Genomic DNA, 21,699 nt, shown 5'->3' on the forward strand with positions numbered 1-21,699 from the left:
TCAACACTTTACAGTGCTCTAATAATTTTACTATTAATGACACTAGTAATGTTTGTTAAGCTTAATATGTGATGACTGTTGTGTTAATTATTGTGAAATACAAACCACACACACACACACACACACACACACACACACACACACACACACACACAAACAAACACTAAACATATATACTGTACTAATTTTATAAAGAGCAGAGACCCAAGCTGTAATTTGTTTATGTAATATGGTGGTAATCATATATTTTTTCCTTTCTAAAACTGTGCTGCTGTAAAGCAGTGTAGAATCCTGGTTCTGTCTAATACAATAACAGTACAATAGAGTTACAATACAACAAATATCTTAATCTGTCCTTCTTTCTCTCTTTGTGTGTTTCTTTCTATCTCTTTAGTTTCCCATTGGTCCTGTTGGTGAACCCGTAAGATTTTGATTACCAATGCACACATTTTAAACAAATACCATTTTTTAATTGTCATCACATTATTTCCAGTTTATTAATGAAGCAGCTTTTCATATAAATGTTGATCTTTTACTGTTTTAAATGCCAGTAGTCACTTACGCACCCCAGAACTGACATTGTAATTCACCTTGTATTTATATCCAATATTTTAATGCAAGATGGAAATATGGTAGTGCTTAGTTTACTGAACACTGAAGGAACCTAAACGTCTACAAGAAATGCAGGAAGATAAAACACATTAAGAAAAGGGACACCAAAACTTAAGTCATGGTTTAGGGGACAAGGATTCCACTCATGTCTGTCTAACATGGTTTGTCCTCTAGGGATTGCCTGGTCCAGTCGGACTCCCAGGACCCATCGGCCCCTTCGGGTTACCTGGTTTCCCTGTATGTATCCTACTTGAATGTGTGTTTGTTATATACCCTGTGTTCGTACCACATAATAGCAAAAAAAGGACTTTCCATGAATATTTACCAACACATCCTTATCTTTTTCCTCCATTTAGGGACGTCCAGGTCCTCCAGGTCTTCCTGGGCAAATAGTAAGTTGAGGTTTTTGTGAAATTTATGTGGAGAAAGGTGAGATTTCTAACTTAAATTACAGAAAGAAAAAATGATCAGAGCTTTGGCAGTTGTTTGGGATAAAATGAATAAATGATATTTGCATAAAAACAGATTTTTTGAGATGCTTTAAACTAGAAGGCAACATATTTAAGTACTTTTAAGTACTCATAATATTTTTTATGCATGCTATTAACAAAGAAATAAGGTGACACAGAATGACATTTTATTTGCGATTAATGCTACCTTTTTGACTTTTTCAAGGATGTTAGATATGGATATGGCCTTTAAAAACAGTTTAACAATAGAATTGTCAACATTTCTTTATTTTTTTAGGGAAATCCTGGACAGGGTTATGAAGGAGAGAGAGGAGAGAAGGTATTTCAGATGTTCCTGTGGCAATTCATTTACACACCAAAAATAGACAGTTCTTCATTTCCATTTAAAACCACTGTATTTCTGAAACAGAAGACATTTTGCAGTAATCTGATGTACAGCATATATTTATATAGATGCAAGGATTTTATATAAACAGATGCCACAATTTTACTGATTTTACTGAGTAAATCAGGCAATTAGTTAGTCCTTGGACTTAATTACCACGCGCAGCTTTTATAAATATTCTCCATGTTAAAGTGTTACATTAATCGAGTCAGCACATTTATATTATCACCTGAAGAAAATCTAAGCTGGTTAGTATTTATGTCCTTTTGGTGGACATAACCCTTAAATGCGTATCTTGGGTTGTTAATTACTTGTGATCAATTTATCATCGAGGTCTTCGTCTATTTGGTATTCTTCATTTCAAAAACACAGAAAGCATGTAATGATTATTTAAATCTGTTTGACTAGTGACAAACCATCTAAATGTTAAAAAACACATTGTTCACTTTTTTATGTTTAGTCAAATATTGTTTTAGTTGTAGGTTGATATGTGTTATAGAAAATGTATATTGTCCCAAGTTTCAACCATTTAAGAGTTATGTGACAATCAGTGCCAGTAACAGTGTGAAAGTAAATAAAGGCAATGTCATGCTAAGAGATAACATTAGCATTAGAATTCTTTCCTTGTAAACCATTTTTCTTTATGTTTCTAACTTGTGACATTATGTTACTTATTAAATTGCTTGCATGCTGGAATGGAGCCATTTTCCTCTCTAAACGTCTCCCACTATACACTAATCCACCCTAATTTTGTTTGCTAGTCTCTTTCTAAAGCATTTCATCATTTCTAAAAACTACAAGTTTAGACAATATTGTTTGCTTTCCGCTTAACAGAGAAAGAGTTTGCGTAACACTCTCTATGAATGCCATCATAAGCTTATGTAATAATGATAGTAATTTGTGGATGGCCCAGGTAATCATCATTGTTTGGCAGTTTATATAAAGTATTATAGCTTTTAATAAGGACATTTATCCCTAATATTATTTTTTTATTGATTAATAAGTAAATCAAGTGATTGGTAATCATAGAAAGTATTACTGGAAACTTTAACTGTCTTCTTTGTAATGCATGCACTGAAGGGTGATTTTGTTCCAGTTGTATGTCAGTTCAGGGATTCCATAAAGAAACAATAAAATGATGTTATAACAATGTTTAAAATGTTTATTCAGAATATTTTTCTCATTTTTAAATGGAATCCTTGAGCTGCCATTTACGTTGATATTTTGAATGGACTGTACTTATGGTCATGGGATCAAGCCCGAAGAGTAACTGTAACACAGTCACAACATTAATACATAGGAACATTGTGTGTGCTTGGGTTATCACTATGTTTCACTTTTACACCTTACAAATCCCTCAAACCTCACTGTGCCGGTGCTGGTTTCACTTGCTCCCACTTCTTGTGTGACTTCTTTTTCCTTCGATCTATTGAATGAAAAATGTTTTGGCCCTGTGGCAGCATGTAAGTTGAAGTTTTTTGACACCTTTGTTGCCATGCAAGCATGAACACTAATTGATTTCGGACAAAACTTTATGCATGCTTTCATTACCTATAACTTTACATAATTCTGAATGAACCTTGTATGAGTTAAAGGCTAGGTTTACTTAAATGTGTTAAACTGTGATATTTGATAAACAGAACAAAAAAGTTACAAAACACTCAATAATTGAATTTGCTAATTGACATCAGGAGTATACATTTAAATAGAGTCCTTTATTTATGTTTCTTTTTTTTTCTAATAATTGCTTATTTTTTTATTAATTGCTTAATTTTGTTGTTTCTCACTCCTTCTAGAGCCATTCTGATTCATATCCCTCTTTCTTTAAGTTCTGCTTATTTTATTACTCTCTCTCTCTCTCTCTCTCTCTCTCTCTCTCTCTCTCTCTCTCAATCTGTATCTTTAGCCTTTTCACTCCCTTTTTTTTCTCTCACTCTCACTTTTTTTTCTCATATACTCGCTGTGTATCTGTCTTTGCAGTCACAATTACTCTATGTTAACTTGTTGTTTTCTTTCTGTTTCTCTCCCTTCACTCTCTCCTTCACACACTCTCGGGCTCTAATGTGTACTCTGTGTGTGTTGTGGATCTCAGGGCGATGTGGGTCTGCCGGGACTCAGGGGTGCTCCGGCTGCTCTGTTAGGCTCACCAGCTATAAGCACAATCAACAAAGGAGAGAAGGTAACACACAGGGGACAGTGATGCCAGCCCAGGAAGGGGCTCAGACAGGGTGAGAGTGATGCATGATGGGAGAAAAGAGCACCAGAGAGACAACCAAATCCTCAAAAACATTTAAGAACTAACAGCATTTCTGCTGCAGTCTCCAACCAATCGACCAATACTCCACTGAGCTTCTGATCAGTGATTGGCTACAGATTCACATTATTCTAATGCAACATTTTTAAGAAATACAGTTCATCAATCAAAGCATCTCTCTGTCTCCCAGAAACTCCTTCTCACCCTGACCTCCCTACCACCCCATGAGGGGTCATAGATTTTGAAACTCTATTTCATATGCACACCCCTCAAGCCTTCACCACAAAACCAACTAGTTCCCGTCGTCTCCGCCTCCGTCCAGCCAACCCTCCGTCCTGTCCTGTATAAAAACTCTCTCTTCCTTGGTTACCGCATCCAGGGAGACGTGGGCCTGCTCGGTGACCCAGGAGTTTTGGAGTTTGTTGGAGTTCCAAAAGGACACAAAGGAACTCAGGTTTGTGTGAATGCGCTGCTCAGATGGATCAAGTGGACAAAGATGTGATCGAGCCAGGGAACATCAGCATCCAAAAATCCCACCTACGTCTGCAGTTATTTTCCCCCATGAGTCATCACACTAAACCCTTCCGAGGCTTTAACACTTGCCCACTTCACCCACTGCTTACTGATGTTCATGTTAAACATGCTGTTGGCTGCAAGTTAATTTTTTTTATCAGTTTTAATGTTCTTCTGAAGATTTTGTGGGGATTTGAATCATGTTTATTTTATAATTTGCACTTTGGTATATTTCATTTAACAAACTTTTTAGTAAATGGTGTAATAGTACAAAAAGAAAACTTGTATTATTTAATGGTTTTGACATGTGGGATGATCACTTTGTTCATACCCATACACGCCTGTCCTGTCTCACTCTACCTGTCTTGATGTTTGTTGATCAGGGTGATGTTGGCTATCCTGGTGTTTCAGGACCCCCAGGACCACAAGGACCCCCAGTAAGTGATTGATAACAGTCTGTATTTTCTTTCTCTAAACACTGTGATCTCTGGCTACGATCCCTTAATTTTTTATCATTATGAATTAAGATTATACTGATTTACAGCTTATGTGTAACAGCAAATGGCCAAAAATATACATCTATTATATAAAATTTATTAACTGTTCTATCAGTTTTGCACATATGTGGGAATCTATACTATACCCCTAACTGTTCACTCTCCCCATTTCCAGGGACCATATGGCTACAGTGGGGAAGTTGGAGAGAAGGGAATTCCAGGATTACCTGGTTTGAGGGTAAGTTTTTTCAAGAGTCTCAAGGTTATAAAGTATTTTATAACAGTCAATGTCAGATATCTTGAATCATAACGAAATGCACATTTGGTTGAGTGTTTACTGTCAGCCTTATTATCTCATTTTTAGGGTCCTCCTGGTTTTAATGGACCACTTGGAGAAGATGGCCCAAAGGTAAAACTTAAAAATGCCTAAACTTCAGCTGTGCCATTAATATTTCAACATTGGAAAATAATCATTGCTGTATTTACCACAGGGGTATACTGGGAACCCTGGCCTCTTTGGATTACCAGGCACTTCAGGCCCTAAAGTGAGTATGAAAGTAAATGTAGTTGAGGTCAGAGAAAGATAAAACCTACAGTATACAAATTTTAAAAGAGGGTTTTTTCAAGATTTCACGTAAATTCAACCAAAGCCATAAAATCGTTCCTTTGGGAAAAAAATATTTAGGGTTCTTTTAAAATGAGTGTAAATTAAAATGCTTGAATGAAACGTGTAAGAATGAATAAAGCACTACGATACTTATAATGTGAGACATAATGTACATAATGTATGTGTGGCTTGCTGAAGTTAAAGACCCTTTGATTATTTCTTTGTAGGGATATCGGGGAGAGCCAGGTCCACAAGGGCCACCTGCCTATGTTGATGAACTAGGATCATTTTTAAAAGGTAACTACTATTCCTTGCTACCTATTCATGCAGCAATGTTCTTATACACATCAATGCACTAATACTTATTAATAAGGCACCTGTCCTGCATTCTCCTACAGGTCCTCCAGGAGATCCTGGTTTTGATGGCTCACCAGGCATGACTGGAGATGCAGGTTTACCAGGACCTCCTGGACCTCCAGGTGACCCTGGATCTTCATCCTTCCAAACAGGTGACTGTAAAACACCACAATGATGCAATTACACTACACATGTTGACATGATTTTAAATCCCTTTTATTCCATGCTATTGAACTTGCTGTAAATATCTGTCTTTCTTCAGGCGGTCCAGGCTTTCCTGGCTTTCCTGGATCTACTGGACCTAAGGGAGAGAGGGGAGACCCAGGTCTTCAAAGCTTCAGTCCTGAGGGTTCACCTGGAGTTAGAGGGCCACCTGGACCTACTGGATCACCTGGACCTCGAGGCACAACTCAGACAAGTAAGATTGTTTTTGCTTGTTTGACTAGTACTGATAGCATTTGTAAGAAGCGTCAAGCAAAGTGTTTGTTAGCTGTAAATCTAATGTGTTGCGTTTTAATGCGTTTAACTGTGTTTTACAGATGGAAGATATGCTGTTATCTATCATTTATTGTTATGCGGTTTTTCATTCAAATTCTAAAATAAATATTCCATACATATTAATATATTTTCTAAATATTAATTGTGAAGTATGACATTATATAAATCTTCAGATCAGTTGTGTTTAGATTAGATTTGGATGTCTACATTTTTGGACGTCCAAGCATGGTTCATGAATGCTGCTTTCAAGAATAATTAGAATATCTGAATTGTATGTGTAAATATACACATATTAAATATACTCATTGTTGTTTTGTTTAACATTTGGTAAAGATAATAACCAAAAAAGTATTTATATGATTAACTATAGAATATATAGATGACCTCATAACCAGCCTATATCCTTAATCACAAAACATGCTTCACCAAGTCTACCTCATGTATAAAAACAGAAATGAAGAGGAGAATTTTGTTGAAAGACGTTTTGATACGTTTAAAAACGTACAGATTTCCATGGCTGGGTCAATGGAAAGAGCTACATTGAATAGGTCTTCAAAAATTTTGTTTTGTGTGTTTACTTTTCAACTATGATTTTGCTAACAAACCTTTTCAACATTAAAATGAAGACAATGAAATTTTGAAATACTTGCTTCATTTCTATGTCGACATTTGAAACAGAAATATTCATTACAAGTTCTAAAGGCACAACGTTTAAGACATGGGATTTTTTGTTATTTTGCCAATTCAAACGATGTTGCATTGCACTTGTCAGCTGTGTTTCCCGGGGACCAGACTGGGCCACCAGGCATAAAAGGCAGCAGAGGTCAACTGGGAGATAAAGGAGCAAAAGGACTAAAGGGTAAGCAAACTTTTATATTATATTATATTAGCTTGGAAAAGAACCTGTATTCAGTCTGTTGTCTAGGATATACATATTTACATGTATACATATTTACATTGTTTGTTGTCACTTTGATTGTAGGTGATGCTGGAGCTTGTGAATGCTTTGGTGAAGACACCTCTGGCAGGGAGGGCTCTCAAGGAGTTCCAGGGCTCCCTGGTTTCTCAGGGCTCAGTGGGAGGAAAGGAGAGGTTGGCGATGTAGGACCTCCAGGATTACGTGGACCACAGGGGCCAAGTGTAAGTGACATGAACTGATAATTGCTTATAAAGTTTCTTGTATACTATTGATATACTGTATACTCTACTCATAAGTCAGACAAAGTTAGAAGAGTGCTCAAGTTATAAAAAGTTTAGAATATGCTGCAAATATGAGCTACTCTTCAGAATTGCTACCATTCATGTGTAATGTTGAGGCAAACATTTTACTTATTTTAAGGGTCGTCCCGGAGAGCATGGCTTTGCTGGGATTAAAGGAGAGAAAGGAAACTCTTTTTATGCTGTTAGACAAGGACAGAAGGGTGATATCGGTCAGTCAGGGCCTGCTGGTCCTACAGGTGATATCGGCCAACCTGGAAGAAATGGAGCCCCTGGATTTCCTGGACTACCAGGACCACCGGTAAGTGGATAGTGTAGTAATCTGTCAAGTATCCATTCATCTCTAAAATATTCAGCATCTTCTAAATAAACAAAAATCTTATTGCCATTTAGCCACAAAGTTTCTTCCTTTAGGGAGATGCTGGATTTGGGGTGACTGGAGACAAAGGATATCCTGGATCTCCTGGATACAAGGGTCGCCCGGGTGCACCTGGTGAACCTGGCATTGGTTACCAAGGCATCCCTGGTGTTAGAGGGTCTCCAGGTGACCTTGGTTTCAGTGGGCTTCCCGGGCTCCCTGGCCCTCCAGGACCAAAAGGTCAGTTCTAGATAAACCAGACGGATGGAATTGCCTGTCCTCTGTTCAAAGTCAAAAGAGAACGGACCTGTTTGTATCTTAGTGAACGTGGATACAGGTACAAAGTGTGCTATATGTATACATGTGATAAATGAATGTACATATGTATATACAGTATGTATACATGTGCACATGCATGTCCATGTGCACATAAAAATGGTCTCGGTGTTTGTCTATATACGCTAAATGATAACTCACTTAAATTTTACTTTGATACTTTTCACCAGGAAGTGGTAGAAATACAGAAAAACTAGCTGGTGATATATAAATCGTTTTCTTAAAATACAAGATTCCTCTCAAATTCAAGTATACCTATAACGTGAAGCTCACTAAAATTATGCAAAAAAATTTTGAAATGTGATATAAATATATTTTTTGATACTTTTACAGTAAATATTTGTTTAAAATAAAGTTAAAGAAAACCATCAAAGCTCTAATATAATAATAAATTTGCAGAACATTACTTAAGCTCCTAAACCAGACACCACGTGGAACTTTAAAGCAAGCTTTCTGTCTTCTATCTAATGTGACTTAGTAGGTAAACTATATGTTGCAATGCATTGAAGTTTTCCCTAATTTGTTTCTTAGATTATATTAGATTAGATTAGAGTCAGTGTTATTGTCATTACACATGTACAAGTACAAGGCAACGAAATGCAGTTTGGCAAAGTTTGCTTTTCTCACTCTGCTTGTTCTAACATATTTTCCTACTTGATGGATGATCCATTCTTTGAGAAATTGACAGTTTGGGAGAACTAGCAACAAGAAATTAACATCGAACATGCAACTAAAATACTCTTCACTCTCTCAATCTTTCTCTGAATTGAAACTGTGCAGAAATGTGACTTTGCTATGCTTTCACAGAACATGCCTGGTTTATTTGGATAAGCTTATTTAATACCTTGCTAATGATATAATCTTCTTCATGCTTATGCCTTAAAATGATGTGATGATGCTCCCTCAGGGACGTGATTGATGGACTGATTAACTGACCGCATCTCTTGCTATTTCTCTTACCCTTGCATGTTGTCTGACTAGGTGACAGCTGTGGGCAGACGGGGCTTAATGAAGCCTCTTTCACAAAGGGAGGTGAGAAGCCCAGAGCTGTAGCTAGTAGAAAGATGTTCAGGTTGACTGGATCAGACATGTCAAGCCTAGACTTCACTGACATCACTCCCTTTTAAACATGGCTGAGGTGTCTGCTCCATTCAGCTCTTGCACTTTAATGGTGTGGTATCCAGTGGAATAGCAGGGGCACTTGTTGCATATTCTGGAGTAAGCTGGAGCTACAGCTGGTGGGCAGGAAATACAGCTGGTGGGGTAAAGAAATGGAAAAGACAGGGAATATCAGAGCTTGGCACACTTTTTGCCTGCTACACTTGAATCTGTATATTTGCACTACTGTATATTTGCACTACCCTAACTGCTTTGTATCTTCAGCTTACACCAGTGCATACAACATGTGCACACAATGACAATGCATTAGCTCTTATTGCCAATCAGCTAACAAAGCCTGGTGCATGTGACCAAATCAACCCTGCTACACTGTACACTGCAGTGGTATGAAATATGATTCCAGGTATCTATGTGTTGTAATTTATTTAAACCTACTGACATGGCTATATAGAGTTATTAATATTTGCTGAATTGATAATTTGTTGAATACATATCAGTTCCAGTATTTATAGAGAGATAACAGCAGATAATTTGATTTTTGATACAGTAAGTGATGCTTTAAAGTTTTAAGGATTTTATTAAAGTTGGTTTAAAGAATTTTCTGTCCTTCATTGTTTCTCAGGCTTTTCTGGTTGACACTAATTTACATTAAACTGTTAACGATAAATGCTTAACTTCAACTGGATTAATATTAGGTTTTTACAAATGATTTCCTTTTATTTTTTTCCTTTCTATTGCTTTTTCTTATGGAGACAAGTTCAGTCAGTTACAGTGCTGTTTATAAAGGTGATTTAGAAACAGATAGTGCCCCATGTTGATGACTTGAGCATGTAACTGATGATTATATGAATTTCCACAGGACTGTCAGTGCCCTGCATAAATCCAGGAGACCCTGGTAATCCAGGTTTCCCTGGACTGCCCGGAGTGCCTGGTAATTTTCCCTCCTGAATTGCAATTGATAAAATCAATGAACAAAAATATTGTCTTGTAAATCCATGGTGTGATACCCAGTTATTATAAGTAGATATTTATGTCGTTAGGCCCGAAAGGACAGCATGGTCCACCAGGACCAAATGGAAGGCCAGGTATTGCTGGGTCAAAAGGTGAGCAAGGAGATCCAGGCAGTGGAGGTCAACCTGGAGCACAAGGTATGATCCCAGTTAACATTTAGAAGCTAAGGCATGATACATCCTAACCCTCTCTGTACTGCATTGTGAAATATGTACTGTTTTGGCATAGGCAGAATGGTACAAATCTGCAAATTATTGTAACTTTAAGTAAATTTATATTCTAGAATAAACTGTGGTTAGTAAAGCACTGAAATTCATCTTTTAGTGTTAATCAATACACACTAGTTGAACTGGTTTTGGTCTCTCAGTGGTTAAGGCTTTGAGTTACTTTTTACACTGGACATGTGTTCAAATCCCAGCACAGCCAAAATGCCATGGTTGGGTTGTTAGAAACAATCATTCTTTTTTGCTCAGGTGTGTCAAGTTGCATTTTTTAAAACAGTATAATGATTTATTATGAGTTATTTTATAGTATTTAAGATATAACAGTGCTTTACTGTAAATATGTTTTACAATTGTTTACTATAAATTTAAAGTACTGTACTGTCAGGTAGGTTGTCAAGAGGTTACTATAAATTATATAATACATATTTTAAAGTGCTTAAAAAAGTCAGTTGGGTGAATTCTTGTCAATGTTTTAAATGAAAAAATTAAATTATAATTTGGCAAATCTTAATTATTGATTTGCTTTAATACAATGAACTTTGCAGGCTTCCCTGGGCCAAGAGGAGATCCAGGTTTACCAGGTACATCAGTAAATGGCTTTCCAGGTGCTCCAGGTAAAGATGGACGTCCTGGTTTGCAAGGAACAAAAGGAGAACCTGGTGAGGTTTTAGGGGCAGCTCCAGGAATATCTGGACCTCCAGGACTAACAGGAGAGTTTGGAGACAAGGGCCTACCAGGCACTCCTGGTTTACCAGGCAGACAGGGTAGGTGTAATGATCTCATCTCAGGACTAATATTACTTAGTGCTTGGTACTGCAATTATAAATAATATTTTTTTCCTGTAGGTTTTGATGGTTCCAGCGGTATCACAGGTCCAAAGGGTATGCGTGGTAACAGTGGCTTCCCAGGAGCTCCAGGGCCACCAGGTCCACGAGGTGTGATCCTTTCTGATGTTACTGGACCTCCAGGGCCTCCTGGCAATCCTGGATTCCCTGGACCTCCAGGTAAGACAGTGATCAATTATATGAATTATCTTTCATCACTGGAATATTAAGTTGCCTATCTGTTATCTTTAATGATCCTGTGGACCTTTTCTTTTCATATGAGAAAAGTGACTGCTTTATTTTATACATATAAACAATTCAGTCTACTCTCACAATGCATTGTAGTATATCTCTGTTTTGCACATCACTTGTCTTTTTCTGGCACTGTGTTAGATACTCATCTCCAGGACACAAGTTCTACCAAAATGTAGTGTTAAACACAACAGGGGTGATGCTTTTTTAAGCCAGACTGAGGAGAGTTTTTAAAAAAGAACAAGTATGGTAATATGGGTAAAGAAATGTAGATTAAGCTGAACTATTACAAATTAAGAGAGAAAGAACTATGAATCACTTATGTTCAAGCACAGCTGGAGATGTAATTATCCTAATGTTCTCTGACTGCTCTTCTCTTTGTCAGTTTATTTTCCGCTGTATTCCTTCTCACAAATATATCTCATTTTATTCCTCTATTCTGTCAATGTCCACTCCATCTCCTTCCGTGTATCTTTGTCTCTCTCTCTCTATCTCTCTCTCTCTCTCACCATCTCAATCATCTCCATCTTCCCGTCCTTCCATTTGTGGTGTCTTGCTCCTCTGTTCTTGGTGCTGGGTCAATTCTCTAGGCTGCCAAGGTGAGAAAAGTTATCAACCCACTATTTCTTTATAGAGCTAAGTTTTTCTAACAACCCAATCTTTACTATGATATATTTCCTTAGTCTGCTCCAGCACATGTACTTAATCCCAATCAAAGCAACTAGAGAAAGGGATTATGCTTTGCTGCTTAATTAAGCTTTGGAGAAAGATACTGTCCACTTTCTATACCATTCCAATTTTTCATCAGCAAACAATTTTTTGGTGATAATAACAATTAACCATTACAGAATATAATCCTTTATTTGTATCAAGCAGTCCTGGACATTTATTTTCATTTATCTCTCAAGCTTGGGGTGGTATAAATCATGTGAGGTATATGTTCTCATCTTTCACTTAAAAGAGTGCGTATGAGTGTGTAGGTACAGTATTTGCTGTATTTTCTTGATGAGCAGTTTCTAATGTTACAATTTGCACTAATGCAATCAAGCCATACTAATGTAGCTAGACACCAGCCTTCTACTGCACTGCTATAACCCTGATCCGCTTGTGTGTCGTTAACAAACTCATCCAGCTGCAAAGCCTTTACAGAAATTTCTAAAATCTGATTACTTTTTCTAATATCATCTAATATCTTAAAATGAGCATATTTATTATTGTTTTTATGTATTAATATATTGCATTTGTTACAGTAGTGTTTTTACTGGTGTGCATCAAAAAGAGATTTAAAACCATTTTAGTGACTACATTTATTTGTTCTGAAGTAATTCAGTGCATACTCTGATATTTTATACACGGTAAAGCTGTGATATTGTGACTGACTGAATTTAAATAAGCATGAATAAATGAATGAATGAATGAATATAGTGATGAACGTATAAGGGTCTGTCTGTAGACACTGGAGGGTTTTAGGTGATATATTCGAGTATGTCTTTAGACATTTTCTGAATGCACTTATGTTAAAGGTTATATACAGTACATGTAGTTATTTCTTTATGAATCGTTTCCAGTTAGCTCACGTGAATATGACTCAAAATCTGCTCAAACTGGTTAGCTCATGTTAGCTATCAGAATGGCTGTGTTAACTCATTATTAACTCATTCTTCCAGCTTGATAAGGTCTTGTATGAAAACATATCTTTTGTGGCATGGGATTTGCAGACATGGGATTTGTTTGTGTGTGTCTGTGTCAGTGGCAAATGTGTCTGTGCAGGAAAGATTTGTGTTCATTTGTTCTGTGCACAGTGTTTGGTATCATATAAATGTATTAATTTCTAGATGTTTGAAGGTGGTTTCTGTATACCACAAAATACTGGAACATTCTGGTTTCCTGGATAACATACAGTAGTACATTACTTTCTTACTGTTTTACAGGAATTATCACATAGGCACCCCCTTAAACATGCAGATGATCAGTATATTCTGAAACTTTGAAGAAAATGCAACTGCTCTTAAAAGTCTGTAGTAAATTAATAAATACATTGGTTGACTATGGGCTGATCTTTATCTTCAGTTTGCTTCAGCTGATGCTATTACTAACCTGAAAGAGTTTGCTATCATGCCAAATATAGGATGAATTGAGTGGTGTTTGACCCTCATGTTGGTGGTCTCCCAGGTTTCCCGGGACTCAAGGGTGAAAGAGGAAATCCAGGACGACAAGGCGTGGGTAGAAAGGGATTTCCTGGATCACCTGGAATTCCAGGACCAAAAGGACAAATGGGCCGTACTGGAGATTCTGTTTCAGGAAGTAATGGCCAACGGGGAAGGCCAGGGTTAAAAGGTGTGAAATTTTCATATGCTAAAAATTTAAGGCATTCAAGAGAGGATGCCAAGATATATTATTTTTGGCTTTCTTGCAAAACTAAAGCATTTTTGCAAATAAAGTGTCTAGATTGCCAGATAGCTAATTTATCATGTTTCTCACATTACATTTTACATCTCCTCCTCAAATTTTGTAAAAATGTCAAAACTCTAACATTCTATCTATTCCAGCCATTATATACAATGCACTGTATTGACATGTATTTTTAATAGGGGAGAAGGGATCACATGGATTGTTGGGATTCCCTGGATCACCTGGGCTTTTTGGAGCTGTCGGACAGACAGGGCGTAAAGGTCAACCTGGATTTCCAGGATTGGATGGCATACCTGGAGAAAATGGGCCCAAAGGTTTTAAAGGTATAGCAATTAACATGTTAATGAGATATGAGTTGATTTTTTTAAACCATGCAAAAACAGATTCCAATTGTGTGTGTGTGTGTGTGTGTGTGTGTGTGTGTGTGTGTGTGTGTGTGTGTGTGTGTGTGTGTGTGTGTGTGTGTGTGTGTGCTTTCTAGGTGACACTGGAGAACCAGGCCCACAAGGACCTTCTGCTCCACCCTCTCCAGTTATTCGGTTAAAAGGTGACAGAGGTGCTCCTGGGCCTACCGGACTACCTGGATTTCCAGGACCTCGAGGTACAGAAACACAACCATGAACACTAAATCTTATATATCCATTAACACAATACAGAATAAAAAGTATTTTGTATATTGCAGTGTTTTTTCCTGTTATTGTCAAAGTTTAGTATGAAATTGATTACACACACAGACGTTTTACAGTATGTTGTTTGCAATAAAATTTTAATGTGTCAGAATCCCATATGAGTAATATGACAGGCATTGTCTTTAAACAGGTGATAAGGGATTCCCAGGGTTACCTGGTAGTCCAGGCTTTCCTGGTCAGCCAGGATTGGCTGATTTTGCAAAGGGTCTACCTGGTGATCCAGGTTTCCAAGGGCGCCCAGGTTCTCCAGGATTTCAAGGACCTAAAGGCTCACCTGGTGTTTTAGGTTTCCCTGGCATGCCCGGACCTAGGGTAAGCCCATTTAATGTGTACTGCCAATCCAGTTAAATGATTGTATTGAAATAATCTTATAATACCAGGCTATTTAATTGGTGGCCTGTGGGCTGAACACGGCCCACAAGGTAATTTGTCCTGGACTTTCAAATGCCTCGTGTGAAAAAGTAATCTCTATAATAAATTTAGTTCAGTCAAACAGCGAATCCTACAGTTACTGTATGAAGTGAAGTGTGTCTTCCATTCAGCACAAGCTACAGACACATTATGTGACATTAGGTGAGTGAGATTTGATGAGTGACAGGGCAATGACAGATGAGAACTTTTGTTAGTATAATTTCTTCTGTTCATTTCTTCCTTCAGTTTTTTTTCACACAAAAAAAGAACAGGAAATTCCGTGAAACATTAACCTGTCTACTACCTCAGCTCTACTTAACCATGCAAATCCTCATTCACACACATGAATGCCAATAAAACGAGCAAAGCAACTAAGTCTGTAACCTAGTGAACCAAAGTTAATGTATTCAATTAAAGAGTCTTAAAAGCACTTTTGTACGTCGCTCTGGATCAGGACATCTGCCAGATGCTGCAAATGTAAATGTAAACGAGTAATCACACATCCCTCACAGCCTGCACCTGCACCAGTGTATGTGTATTCCGCTGACAACAGATACACCCGATTTCACTTCTCTTGCCAAAATCACAAAAATGTCATTTCTCTCATTAGAAGGCAGCCTAAATGTCAATCATTGAGATGGCGGTTAAATAGGCATACTAAAACAATTAATATTGTCAAAAGATACCACGAAACATTGTTATTTTCAGTATTGGGAATGTTTTTAACATTCTCAGTTAAGGTTCAGTTAAAATAGTTAAATTGATGAACTGATTAAATAAAAGAGTGCGATTATGGCTCTCTAATTTACACATTTCACATTTACACAAGTTGACTTGGATGTCTTACAATTCACAGTTTAAAAATAAGACGACACTTGAATATGTTTGTAGAAAAAACTGATATAAAAGCACGTTTAAATGTATGAAAATGGAGCAAAAATACAACATATGTGCTCCTGTATTGTTGTTTACAATTACATTTACATTTACAGAATTTGGCAGATGCCCATATTCAGAGCGACATACATAAGTGCTTAAATCTCTATCATTGGATACATTAATGCTGGTTCACTAGGTTACATACTTAAGATACCATGAGTTTAAAACATTGTTCAAAGTTACAATGAAAAAGTTTCAAGTTTTTTGTTTTTTTTTTATAGATGCAAAAGATAGAAAAAGAAGTGCTACTGTAGTTGAAGTGTTTCCTTAATAAGTAGGTCTTCAACTGCCATTTAAAAATAGCCAGTGAGCTGTCCGGACCCCTAGGGGAAGTTCCTTCCACCACGTTGGTGCCAGAACAGAGAATATTCTTGTAGTATACTTGCCTCTTACCCTGAGAGATGGTGGGCCAGACGAGCAGTGCTGGTAGATCTGAGGGTGCGAGGTGCAGTGCGAGGAGTGATGAGGGCTTTGAGGTAAGAGGGAGCTGGTCCGTTTTTGGCTTTGTAGGCAAGCATCAGTGTTTTGAATCTGATGTGTGCAGCTACCGGAAGCCAGTGGAGGGATCGCAGCAGCGGGGTGGTAGACAAATTGCATTCATAGGTAGACCTGCCAGCAGTGCGGTGCAGTAATCCAGTCTTGAAATGACAAGAGACTAAACAAGTACCTGAGCAGCCTGTGTGGGAAAAAATGGCCGAATCCTTCTAATGTTGTAGAGAAAAAACCGACATGAGCGAGTCACATTAGCAACATGAGAGGAAAAGGACAGTTGATTGTCCATGGTTACCCCAAGGTTGCGAGCTGTGGCTGAATGGGAGATCAGATCGTTGTGCAAGGATATAGCAAGGTCATGTCCTGGGGATGAATCACCTGGGATGAACAGCAGTTCAGATTTGCTAGGATTGAGCTTTAACTGATGAGCAGTCATCCATGATGTTATTTCTGCCAGACATGCTGAGATTCGATCAGAAGCGGTGGTATCTGAGAGTGGGAAAGAGAGTGGGATAGTTGTTGTGTTATCACTCATAATGCAAGCTATATATCTCCAGCCCCTCATTTTGGATGCTTTTCATGAACTTCCCAATAACAATCTAATTGAATAGCTCTGCTATAATAGCTAATACAGCAATGTAGCTGTAGATACAGTATCAAGATCAGTAAAATACACTTTGTAAAATAGACGTACATGTTCTATGAAGGTGAAGATTTAATAAAAAACAGTTAAATGCAGTTTATCTAATACATTTCTATCGCTTTTTCTACAGGGTGATGATGGAGTTCCTGGTTTGTTTGGATCACCTGGTGCTTTAGGATCGGCAGGAAACAAAGGTGGATTCTTCTTTGCATATGATTAATTTTTCCCACAAAAAGAACAAGCCTTTACTAGACTTTATAACTGTGAATCTGGGTATATTTTTAGCATAATGCTCATCCCTTGCATTCTGTTGTAAAGGTCAGAAAGGAGACTCTACTGGAGCACCTGGGGCCCCTGGACGAAAGGGACCGGTGGGAGATTTTGGATTCCCTGGTGAGTTTCCAATTTTTTTTTTTCTGTTTATTTCTTATTTACAACAGAATATAATAATGATGCTTAGAATTATTAACTGTTTTATTTTACTGTTTTTCATATAATGTATTCTGACTGGTAAGACATATAAGGAGAGATAAGGAAAAGTGACCATGTACTTTATTAATAAAAATGTACAAATACTGTAAATGTCTACCCTAGTGTTTTGTTACGATAAACATGTTCATTAGGGTGACACGGGAGTGGATTTTCAAACCTCTCCCATCCCACTCCCAAAAAAAAAAAATTCCCGTCCCATCCCAATCCCGCAAAAAAAAAACTGGGGAAAATCCCATCCCGTCCCAATCCCAGAAGAATGACTCCCATTCTCTCCCACTCCCGTGTTTTTTTTTTAGGGACATAACAAAAAAAAAGACATTCCGTTTTTTTTTAGGGACATACATACAAACAGATTATATTTTAATTTATATCAAAGGTATATTTGTGTATTCCCGGTTCCGCCCACTCCCACTGACTTTTTTTTGACATTCCCGTGACCCGCGGGAATCCCGAAAAAATGTCAGCCTCTAATGTTCACAACCAAGGTTTTACCAAATTAAAATGACTAATAAACACTAGTTACTAAAGACACTAATTTCACTAAAAGACATCTTTTAATGCTATTAATCCCATAACATAAAATTATATATTTCTCTTATTTATGTGCACAGGTCTCCCAGGCTTTACTGGTGAACAAGGTTCTCAGGGTTTTCCAGGAGCTTTTGGATATCCTGGGCAGAAAGGTCAACCTGGAAGTCCAGGAACACCTGGACAAAGAGGTAACATTTATTGCACAAACATTTTATTGTAGTTAGTTATTATATTATATTGTCTGATGCTTTTCAATTTGTTATACATTATTCGACTTCAGGTTCACCTGGGCTCCAAGGCAATAGGGGTCTACCTGGCTTTCCAGGACCAAGAGGAGAGGACGGTGAACAAGGTTTCCCTGGTTCTCCAGGTCGGCGAGGAGAGAAAGGTGAGTATAGTTGAAAAGTGTTTTTCTTCTACAGTTACAGCCAGAAATTTTCTCATGTTTCATCTTTTTTTTCTTATTATTATTTTCATGCAAGATATATTTGTCTATGATGGCAGCCAAACATTCAGAAGCATTATAGGTTTCTAATCAAATAGCCAGAAAAATCTTAAATTCCAGAAGTTTATAAATCCCGGGCCTTGTAACTGAATTTCTAATTTTATGGCAACTATTGCAACTTTATATAAGTGCTGCACAATGCTAATATTGTGCTATTAAAGTATGTATAACAACAAATATTTCCTAATTCCCTTATAGGTTTATCTGGAGCCCCTGGTTTAGATGGACTCAATGGACTTTCAGGGGCCAAAGGACCACCAGGACTACCTGGTAAAAAAAAAAATCTTTAGCTATTGATATTTCCTGCATTTCAGATGTCCATTCACAGTCAGAAGCCACCTCATAGTAGACCATCACTTAAAAAATTAATATAGTTAAATCTGTCCACAGGTGGAGTAGTGAGCGGTCAGCCTGGAGCCCCAGGTTTGAATGGACTTAAGGGAGAAAGAGGCTCATCACTGCCTGGAGCACCAGGATTTCTTGGAGTAAAGGGAGCCAAAGGAGATACTGGTGAGAAAATAATATACAATATAAAGAGCTCTGTCAACACAGTCTCAGTAAATACGCTAATAAAAATGAGTCATATAGCTAGGGAGACTAAAATGCATACCAAGCCATGTCGAAAGCAAGTTAATCAAGAAAATGAGATTGTTTAGTACTACCCCCATTGCTACTAACCTTGCCCCGTCCCACTACTACCGCTACCTTACTATTAACTTTTTAATATTCTCAATCTAAAAAAATCTTACATTATTGAATAATATTAAGTAAACAGCTAAAGGTCTGCAAGATCCAGAGATATCTGTTCTGTTCAGGACTGTATGTGGCAGTATTTGTGCAGATATTTTTATGGAATTCTTTGTTAGGTTACCCTGGACAGCCCGGCTTCCCAGGTCCTTCAGGTCCTCCTGGTTTACCATCTCCTTCTAGTGGCATCCTTGGTCCACCAGGAGATGCTGGTCTACCTGGACTAGATGGTGAAAGAGGTAAGTCTGTTCTTTTTAATGACTGCCAAGTTAACCAAAATAATCTTCTGAGCATGGAGCAAAGAGACACGAAAAAAAATCCTTCCAAACTTCCAAGACACCGTTTTAGCTCTGTCTAACTGATCTTTCAATGAGCCAGTCATATGAGTGCCTTTTTTCAAAATGTCTCTTTTATAGGTCTTCTTGGACCCACTGGTCCTCCTGGTCCAGCTGGCCCTGGAACAGAACAGGGTGACAGAGGAGATACTGGATTTCCTGGATCACCTGGAATCTCTGGGAAAACTGGCGACCCTGGATTTGCAGGAGAACGTGGGCCAACTGGCTACCCAGGATTTAAAGGTACTTTAAATTTATATTAAAGGTATCTATATAACACTACCAAACAAGATACTGAGCTCTTAGCTTCATGACTACATTTATGTATTTTATTAATCCATTCTCAAAACTGTAGTCATGGCCTGTTTCTAATTGGTTCCCTCAGGATTGAGAGGTGACCCTGGAGTTAGTGGATTAGCAGGACGTCCAGGCTTACCTGGAGATCAGGGAAGATATGGTGACAAAGGAGCAAAAGGAACTGCAGGTCAGTAACTACACTCAGCATGTCTGTTGAAATAAATAGCGCAACATTTTTGAAATGTTTAAAAGTGAGCATTGGCATTACGGTCCGGTAAATTTACCTTACACATACTTCTTTAAAGTTAGACTCTCTCTTAACTAGTACTTGCTTTCAGGTAAACCTGGTAGCAAAGGCCTTCCAGGAATTGTTTTTCCACCCGAAATAAAAGGCTTGCCTGCTGGGGAGCCTGGACAACAAGGACCTCCTGGCCCAACTGGTTATACAGGATCACAAGGCCAACCTGGCTTCACTGGACGTCCAGGTGAGTTGCCTATTACAGTTATCATATTTAAATTATTTATTGCCCAAATAATACTGATTACTTATTGTCAAGCGTCAGTAGTACAATTCTATACTTTGGGAGTATGATTCTTATTTTTAAGCAAAACACTGTCAGAAATGGCAGGCAGAATCTCAAATGCTGAGAGATTATTGCAGCAAAGTACTAACAAACAAAAACAACTTGTGAGGAAAAATCATGATCAAAAACACACAAGGGTCAGTCGTTGTGATGAGTCAGAAGAACAAATTCAATAATCAAAACCCAAAGGGATTCTAAAACAGAGAAACAACACAATAATAACGGTATGGAGACATATGAAAACACTGAGCAATACTTTGCAACTGGGAGAGGGACTTCTCTGTATGAGTTTGTGTCATGTCTGATTGTGAACTGATATACAGAAATAAAAGTTCAGTGACTGTGAACATGAAAGTTCTGTGCACTGAGAAGTGTAGTATGGAGCGGCCATGCTTGTAGGCCACGGTGTGTTCTGGGAGTTTGTCTTTACATTGTTATTCGGGTGTGTAATGCAGTTTGCTGCCGATGTGGGAGGAACCTAACAAACACTTGCTTATAGCTTTATAGTTTACTATAAAGTTTTGTTTAAAGTTTACTGTATTGCATATACATAATACTTGCCATATCTGAAGGACCCAAAGGAAGGACTGGATCAATTGGCAAACCTGGTCGCACCGGTCCACCCGGAAAATCAGGACAGATTGGAGACCCTGGACTTCCAGGATATCAAGGACATGTTGGTTACTCAGGTCAGTAAACCAAATCTGAGAGTAGTGAGTGAAGAGATAAGGCTTAAAAGAGAATTGAATTTTTGAGAGCATTATAGAGAGGGGATTTAGGACCCACCACATTTCCAGGTGATTTTCAATGAGGTGGGAGCATCCACTGTCATTAGCCATTAAGAGTGATGTGTTTGTTTGTTTAGATTTCTATGAGCCTCACTTCTCAAACTTGGTAAAGACCCTTGCTTTATTAGCCTTTTTCCTACAGGTGTTCTCTGTTGAGATGGGAAGAAGATAAACAGACCTTGGGCAAATGTTTAACAATTAACAAATTAAAAATTAACAAAAACATTTTTAACATTTGCCACTTTCTATCTATGGTTCCATTTCACTGGTATTTGTACTTTGTACACACTATCATGTCC

General features: G+C 37.8%; 1 protein-coding gene across 3 annotated transcripts in view; it reads left to right on the forward strand.

The window, feature by feature from the left end:
* Positions 1-21,699, forward strand: part of col4a6 (collagen, type IV, alpha 6) — a 73,545-nt gene that overhangs the window by 49,247 nt on the left and 2,599 nt on the right. The window contains exons 9-45 of one of the 3 annotated variants that reach the window (XM_027165055.2): positions 395-421; positions 787-849; positions 969-1,004; positions 1,360-1,401; positions 3,560-3,646; positions 4,618-4,671; positions 4,907-4,969; positions 5,096-5,140; positions 5,223-5,276; positions 5,566-5,635; positions 5,737-5,847; positions 5,958-6,113; positions 6,966-7,052; positions 7,176-7,333; positions 7,533-7,712; positions 7,826-8,009; positions 9,087-9,137; positions 10,084-10,155; positions 10,265-10,372; positions 11,005-11,223; positions 11,305-11,463; positions 12,126-12,134; positions 13,708-13,872; positions 14,127-14,270; positions 14,429-14,548; positions 14,767-14,948; positions 17,252-17,315; positions 17,440-17,514; positions 18,225-18,332; positions 18,425-18,532; positions 18,848-18,919; positions 19,040-19,159; positions 19,516-19,635; positions 19,813-19,974; positions 20,117-20,215; positions 20,367-20,513; positions 21,185-21,301. In XM_027165055.2, coding sequence (XP_027020856.2) covers positions 395-421; positions 787-849; positions 969-1,004; positions 1,360-1,401; positions 3,560-3,646; positions 4,618-4,671; positions 4,907-4,969; positions 5,096-5,140; positions 5,223-5,276; positions 5,566-5,635; positions 5,737-5,847; positions 5,958-6,113; positions 6,966-7,052; positions 7,176-7,333; positions 7,533-7,712; positions 7,826-8,009; positions 9,087-9,137; positions 10,084-10,155; positions 10,265-10,372; positions 11,005-11,223; positions 11,305-11,463; positions 12,126-12,134; positions 13,708-13,872; positions 14,127-14,270; positions 14,429-14,548; positions 14,767-14,948; positions 17,252-17,315; positions 17,440-17,514; positions 18,225-18,332; positions 18,425-18,532; positions 18,848-18,919; positions 19,040-19,159; positions 19,516-19,635; positions 19,813-19,974; positions 20,117-20,215; positions 20,367-20,513; positions 21,185-21,301 — 3,838 coding nt within the window. The remainder of the gene's footprint in view (positions 1-394; positions 422-786; positions 850-968; positions 1,005-1,359; positions 1,402-3,559; positions 3,647-4,617; positions 4,672-4,906; positions 4,970-5,095; positions 5,141-5,222; positions 5,277-5,565; positions 5,636-5,736; positions 5,848-5,957; positions 6,114-6,965; positions 7,053-7,175; positions 7,334-7,532; positions 7,713-7,825; positions 8,010-9,086; positions 9,138-10,083; positions 10,156-10,264; positions 10,373-11,004; positions 11,224-11,304; positions 11,464-12,125; positions 12,135-13,707; positions 13,873-14,126; positions 14,271-14,428; positions 14,549-14,766; positions 14,949-17,251; positions 17,316-17,439; positions 17,515-18,224; positions 18,333-18,424; positions 18,533-18,847; positions 18,920-19,039; positions 19,160-19,515; positions 19,636-19,812; positions 19,975-20,116; positions 20,216-20,366; positions 20,514-21,184; positions 21,302-21,699) is intronic. The other 2 variants (XM_047817890.1, XM_047817901.1) reach the window with 2 other exon arrangements.

This window comes from Tachysurus fulvidraco, chromosome 1, assembly GCF_022655615.1.
Source record: "Tachysurus fulvidraco isolate hzauxx_2018 chromosome 1, HZAU_PFXX_2.0, whole genome shotgun sequence".
In the NCBI taxonomy this organism is placed as follows: domain Eukaryota; kingdom Metazoa; phylum Chordata; class Actinopteri; order Siluriformes; family Bagridae; genus Tachysurus; species Tachysurus fulvidraco.